General features: G+C 42.1%; 1 protein-coding gene across 3 annotated transcripts in view; it reads right to left on the bottom strand.

The window, feature by feature from the left end:
• Positions 1–7,363, bottom strand: part of MAP7D2 (MAP7 domain containing 2) — a 133,466-nt gene that overhangs the window by 90,783 nt on the left and 35,320 nt on the right. For all 3 annotated transcript variants that reach the window (XM_045290773.1, XM_045290774.1, XM_045290775.1), the window contains exons 2-3: positions 3,388–3,465; positions 587–750 (exon numbers count right to left, since the gene is read on the bottom strand). In XM_045290773.1, coding sequence (XP_045146708.1) covers positions 587–750; positions 3,388–3,465 — 242 coding nt within the window. The remainder of the gene's footprint in view (positions 1–586; positions 751–3,387; positions 3,466–7,363) is intronic.

Here is a 7,363-nt window from a genome sequence, read left to right as displayed (position 1 = left end):
GTTAATGTTGGACTTGTGGGCTTGGGCAGCACTGGGTTGAGATATTTTCTTGATGCGCACTTAACCTTTACATAAAACTCTCTCTTATACATGAGTTTCAGTGGATTTTTTTCTCTAAAGTGCCCAGACTAGCACACTACCCCACCAAATTCCTATCAACAACCCTTCCCAGTTAACTTTAGGTGTAACCCTAGGTCTATAGTACCAAGTCTTTATCAACCACCACCTCCAAATCTTTACTTAGGACCAGAGAAGCTTAGACCTGGAAGAAGCCTCGGACACTACCCAATCTAACCTTCTTACTTCAGAGGCAAGCAAACAACAAACTTGTCCAGGGTCACACAACAAATTAACACCAGATTTTATAAACCAGAGTTTATAAACAAGTATCTTTGTTCCTGTTCTAGAGCTGCTTTTACTGCCTGGCATCAAGCTGGTAGAAGTAGGCATACTAAGCCACCAGGGAAAAGGCTCAGGAGTGTTTATCACATTCTAGAGCTGGGCATATGCCATGTTGTCCTGAGCACAAAGCCTTGTGGGGGACAAGGTAATGGCTGGAAGGCTGGGATGGGTTTGAGGGGCTCACTTCCTCTTCTCGGAGCTTCTGCTTCCTCTTCTCTTCCACAGCAGCTCTCTTCTGGTCCTCTCTTAAGCGCTGCTCCTCCAGTTTTCGCCAACGCTCCTCAATTTGCTTTTCATACTGGAGCTTGGCTCTTTTCTGTTTCTCCAGGATCTGCTGCTCTCGGGCAGCTGGGAAAAGCAAATCAAAACATAAGTGTCACAAGCAGAGCACTCCACACTCTTTGGATTACAACCTAAACTGTAGATATGCCGGGGGCTTAAGTGGAGAGGAAATGTTTTGAGAATGATGAGGGCAATGAATGTACAAATGTGCTTTACACAATTGATGTATGCATGATTGTGGTAAGAGTTGTATGAGCCCCTAATAAAATGATTTTTTAAAAAAGATAATCACTACCAACAAGTCGATACTGACTCCTAGCAATCCCATAGGACAGGGTAGAACTGCCCCTGTGAGTTTCCAAGACTATAATTGTTTACAGGTCTAGAAAGCCCCATCTTTCCCCCAAGGAGCAGCTGGTGGTTTCAAACTGCAGACGTGGATTGAAGCCCAATGTGTAACCACTGCACCACCAGAGCTCCAGAAAACATAAGATGAAGACCAAAATAGAGCCTTGTGGGAGTCTAGGAAGCAATGATAAAGAGGAAGGGCTTTGGAAAACAGGTATGCTGACTGTCTGTGGGTGACCCTGGAAACATTAATTATGTCATCTCTGTGCCTCACTTTCCTCCTCTCAAAGGAAAGACAGTAGTGCTGTGGTAGATATATAATCGTTTGTCAATTTGAGGATTAAGAGTGTAAGGGTGGAGTCTAGTTTGTCAATCAGATCATAGCCAATGAGGCCTCTGTGTGGGCATGACCTTCTCCTGAGAATTCTGGGAAAGCTGGTACTTCCTCCTCGGATGTGGGAGACTCTCTGCTCACATCCTGGGAGACATAGCAGCTGAAGACACATGGACCCACCCTGATGCAAAGACACCTGTCAGCGCAGAGATGTTTCCAATGACACTGGATCCAAAGACTTTCTACCCACTGGCCTGTGATCTACATTTGGTGTCATTGCATGTGTTTGGTGAGTCTGAAGAGGACTTTATAGATTGGTATTGGACACATGGGCTAATATAGGACTTAAGGACTTGATCTGGACTGGGCTGGGATGTTTTCTCAATGTTCAATTGCTCTTGTATATAAATTTCTTTCTTATACACATATGTGTGTCCACGGATTTGTTTCTGTAGTCTACCCAGACTAACACAAGTGCTTACTGGTATTTATTTTGACCATCCCAGTTCCTCCGGATATAACTGTGACTCCTTTCAGTCCCAAGAGTGTCAGAGTAGAACTGTGCTCCAGAAAACTTTCAGTGACTCTAATTTTTCACAAGTTGATGTCCAGGTCTTTTTTCTGGGTAGAATGAAACTCCTCACCTTTCAGTTAGCAGCAAATACCTTAACTGTTTACTCCCACCCAAAATAAAACAAGACAAAAACCCCCAAACCAAACTCACTGCCATCAAGTCAGTTCTGAACTGCCACCATACGGTTCCCAGTGCTGTAATATTTGTGGGAGCAGACTGCCACTTCCTTCTCCCATGGAGCACCTGCTGGTTTTGCACCGCCGACCTCTGGTTGGCAGCAGAGCACTTAATCATTGTGCCACCAGAGTTCATTATTTTTATTTTATGCATCAGCGAAAGTTACAAATACGAGTCTTTCTTCTAGAGATCTAGCTGCTTACCATTTACCAGTATGCCACTGATCAGCAGCCATATTAGAGCTTGAATTTTCTCCTCTGGTCAATAGGGCGTCACTGAAAGAATTGAAGCAAGGGGTAAAGCTACTGCTACTATGAACTGAAACAGCCTTTCTGAAAAATAATTTGGAAATGTGAGAGGGTGCCTCAAAAATTGAACTGAAGATAATGGAATTTTACCATGAGCTTTTTGAAGTCCTATTGTCTGGTGGCATAGTGGTTACATGTTCAGCTACTAATCTCAAGGTGAGCAGTTCAAAACCAGGCTTTCTCCTCTTGAAAAGTATTACAGTTTGTATCTATTCTGTCCTATAGGGTGGCTATGAGTTGGAATCGATTTAATGGCACTGAGTTTGGGTTTTTTTGTTTTTTAAGTTTTGTCTATCAAAAGCCCTAAAAATGTTCATACTAACATTTCCATTTTAGAAGTTTGTCTTAAGAAAAATTATGTAGGGGGAGGGAAATGGCTGTTTGTGTGTGTAATAGATGAGCAAAAAAAGGGAGAGGAACCAAGGGTTCTCATCCACTGAGAGGGCACAGAGCACATACAAAGAACTCAAGATAGAGCTGTAAGAAACGTTTGAAGCTTAAAAGGTTACCAGAGGAATTTGAAAATGCCTTATTTCATCTCATTTGTCTCAATTCAATAGGGAAAACAACTGTGTACCTCAGAACAATTTGTGGAAAACACAATGGACTTAACTTGCCTACCTAGGAGATGTACGGAGGCCTTTCTTAACAGGGGCTCTCCATACTAACACAGAAAATAACGTATGTGTCCTTTCCTAAGTTCTCCTCAGGGCAGCCCGTTTAGACACCCTGGAAAGGACTTGAGTGAGGGCACTGGGGAATTTCTAGGTGGAAGGCAGGGACTATTTCTATTTGTCCCCCATCCCGGAGCTTAGAGCATGTCAATTCTTCAGGTTTATTTTGTGATCATCCCAGTTCTCTTCCTAAGCGTTCACAATTTAGTTCCTGCCTGAGGATCTGTAGACAAGACACCAAAATATCTCCACTCCCTTAGACCCAAACATCCCAAATACTCAACTTACCAAGACATTTCTCTCTTTCTTCTCGTCTTTCTTTGGCTAGTCTTTGTCTCTCATCAGATTTTAAAAATCCTTCCATGCCTGCAAGAGAGAAAACACAATGCAACAGTGCTTCAGAGAGAAGCCATCTCTGACCACACCCTTCCCATATCTGCTGAATGCCACTGTTTCTGACATATATGTCATCCATCACCACCATTGCATCCACAGGAAGCCTTATTCATCATTCTCTACCAACACAGCCAAGTCCCAAGAGTTGAGTGGTGGGCAGCCATGGCTTCAACACTCACCCACCAGACCAGGGGTCCTCAAACTTTTTAAACAGGGGTCCCTCAGACCCGTTGGAGGGCCGGACTATAGTTTAAAAAAAAAAAAACTATGAACAAATTCCTATGCACACTCACATATCTTATTTTGAAGTAAAAAACAAACGGGGCAAAAACACCCGGCGGGCTGGATAAATGGCCTCGGTGGGCCGCATGTGGCGCAGGCCGTAGTTTGAGGACCCCTGCACCAGACTGTGCTGCAGTAGCCACAGTGTCAGTCAGAGAATATCAAGTTCTTTGCCTAATCCTCTGGCCCCAAGCCAGACCCTGAAGAGTTCCAAAAGTACAGAGGAAATTGCCAGTGTACACAGAAGTCGACCTGGCCTCCCTGTCACCAGCTTCCTTTCTTGAAATAGAACCAGTTACAGGAAGGAGAAGGTACAAAAGTGGACAAGAGATCATTACATGGATACTGACCATTTTAATTTTTAAAAGCAGCCAACTTCTGAGTGGAACCTCAAAGAGTGCAATCAATGTCACTAAATTGTACATGTAGAAACTGTTGAATTTGTGTATGTTTTGCTATGTACAACCTCAAAAATAACAACAAAATGATTAAAATTTAGGGGAGAAATTAACTAAGGGGGGAAAGATTAAATGATCTTCATTGTTATTTTAAGATTAGAACCAATTTACTGTACTACCTTAAAATTCATGAGTATTAACTACGTGATGTTTAACAACTTTCGAGAGAAACTGGTTTTCGTGCTTTCCCTTGGTCAGGTGGCACTCACATCATTGTGTGTCCTGCTGTCATAGCAAACCAATCCCTTTCCTGGTAGGACTTAAGGCTTGAGAACACAGCTGGGAGGACATGACTAGTGCTGAACTGCAGTGGTTCTCCATAGGTGTTTGGTGCTACAGCCTAGGTTAGACAATAATGGATATTAAAAGCTCAAGAGAAACAGTGGAAAAGCAAGTAATAGTGGAAAAGAGTTATCTTCCAAGTTTTAAATACAACTCTCAATCGTATGATGCTACCAACAATAGTCTCAAGAACTGAAAAGCCCAACTCATTCACTCATCACTGAATTGTAGCCCTCCACAAATTGATCTCAAAATTATCTCCCCAGTTTGACTTTAGCATTGCCCCCTTTTCTCTCATGATCATTCCAGTTTATCTCTACCACTTTTCCTGAAATTCCTTCTTCTACCCATTTAACCTGTGAGTAAACTTCCTGCCTTCAAGATCCTAGGATCTCCAACGCTGTGATGCTCTACACTCCGCAGCTCTTCATAAAGCTCATATACACTGATTTTATTCAGCTTTACCTAGAGTGATCCAACTGGAGAGTGTCACTTAGTGGTCTGATTCACCTCTGGACCTTGCCCAGTTGTGTCTATTACCCCTAACACAGTGGTCCTGAAGCACACAAAATCTCAAAAGGAGACCTGGGGCTAGTTGAAGGGGAGAAACAAGAGAAATACTTTTTCTCTAAGCCAGTGGTTCTCAACCTTCCTAATGCTTTGACTCTTTAATACAGTTCCTCATGTTGTGGTGACCTCCAAGCATAAAAGTGCTTTCATTGCTACTTCATAACTGTAATTTTGCCACTGTTATGAATCATCATGTAAATATTTAATATGCAAGAATATATTTTCATTGTTACAAATTGAACATGATTAAACATAATTAAAGCATAGTGATTAATCACAAAACAATATGTAATTATATATTGTGAAATATTTATGTGTTTTCCGATGGTCTTAGGCGACCCCTGTGATAGGGTCGTTCAGCCCCCAAAGGGGTCACAACCCATAGGTTGAGAACCGCTGCTCTAAACACTTTTAGGTTCTACTCTCCACACCAATATTTTGATAATAAAATTGAGTTCTGTGTGAAAAGTTGCAAAGGAAAGCCTCCAAATAACAATGCAGTACCAACACCATCTTGTTGGCCAAGCAGGACCAGAGCCAAGCTTTGTCTTGTCCACACCACCCACTACTGGTTAATAGGTCTGCTGCCTAAGCTCTACTGTGAGAATAGCTCAAATTATCTTTAAACAGAGGAAAGAAAGAAAAGAAGGTCATTTACATGTTAAACTAGGCTTTGCATAGAAAAGGCTTTTTATTTAGCGTACATGCATGTCTTGCCGCTGCCCCCTTGTGGAAAAAGGTAAGAGCCACACCTTCAGCTGGTCTTTCCTGAAATTTTTATCATCATGATCATAGTCCACCATCAAAAGCAAAACAAAACAATAAGTATCCAAACCCACTGCCACTGAGTTAATGTCAACACATAGCAACCATTTAAGACAGAGTAGAACTGCCCCATAGGGTTTCCAAGACCGTAGTCTTCACAGAAATCAGGAAAAATATGTCAGAGTTGTATCTTTCCACTATACTTATTCAAACGATATCCAGAGAAAATAACCCAATAAGCTGGAATAAAGAGAGATGTCATTTCTTGATATCAGAAATTGAGGAGGACTCATTAACAACCTGTGTTATACAGATAATACAATCTTGCTTGCTTAAAGTAAAGAGAATTTAAAGCAATTACTAATGAAGATCAAAGACTATAGTCTTCAATAAAGATTACATATAAACATAAAACAAAAATCTTCACACTTAACCAATAAGCAAAATCATGGTGAACAGGTAAGCATTTGAAGTTATCAAGGATTTCATTTTACTGAGATCAACAATAAATATCCACAGAAGCAACCCTCAAGAAATCAAATGACATACTGCACTAGGAAATGAACTACAAAAGACTTCTTTAAAACAGTGTTAAAAAGTTACTTTAAAAACTAAGGTGCACCTGGTTCAAGTCATGGTATTTTCATTCGCAGAAAAGGAACCAGGAATGAAGAACTCATGAAATGTGGAATCCCTCCCCTTCCCTAGGAAGCCCTCCCTGATTCCTTCAGAGGAAAGCAGCCACTTGCCCCTCTCTGATCTCTGTCACAGGAAATCATGCACACCTCCTGGGAAACTATTAACACAGGGTACCTAAACACTGGTTTCAATGCAAATCTCTCCAGCGCTCCTTGTTTTCCACCTTGGCTACACAATGGAATAAGCTGGAGGGTCTGATAAAAATATGCCCCTGCTTGTGTTCCTCTCCCATACTGACTTAGCTGGTGTAGGAGTGGCCTGGGCATGGGTGTTTTAGAAAATCCCATGTGACTGGATTTGTAAAAGGAATGACAATTGCCCTACAAAAATGTTTCTTTCACTACAGGAAAGCAGCCACCTAAAAGGATAGTGAAAACAGGTAACTGGGACTCACTTTCGGACTCAGTGACCCTGGGATGGGTCAGAGACTGCGACTGTCTAATAAGCTCTGAGAGGCAGTTGCTGGCCAGGGTCCATTCTTGGGGAAACTGCCTGAGACTAGGTTGCCTTGCCAGGACAAAGGCCTCCCTGTGGCTGTTCTTCAAATCTCAAGAATCTAGCACGGGATGGGGATGCAGAATACATGAAAAAGCATACATATTACAGTGTACCCCCTCCCCTCATGTCCTAGTGCCCCCACTATCTCACTGTACCACTGAGCCTGTCCATTTGAGCCTTCCCCTCTAAGGCAGTGGTTCTCAACCTTCCTCATGCCGCAACCCTTTAATACAGTTCCTCATGTTGTGGTGACCCCCCCAACCATAAAATTATTTTCGTTGCTACTTCATCACTGTCATTTTGCTACTGTTATG

Source organism: Echinops telfairi, unplaced genomic scaffold (genome assembly GCF_000313985.2).
Source record: "Echinops telfairi isolate 266 unplaced genomic scaffold, ASM31398v2 ScPeMD7_53;HRSCAF=182, whole genome shotgun sequence".
Classification (NCBI taxonomy): domain Eukaryota; kingdom Metazoa; phylum Chordata; class Mammalia; order Afrosoricida; family Tenrecidae; genus Echinops; species Echinops telfairi.
This window is presented reverse-complemented; position numbering and strand designations above follow the sequence as displayed.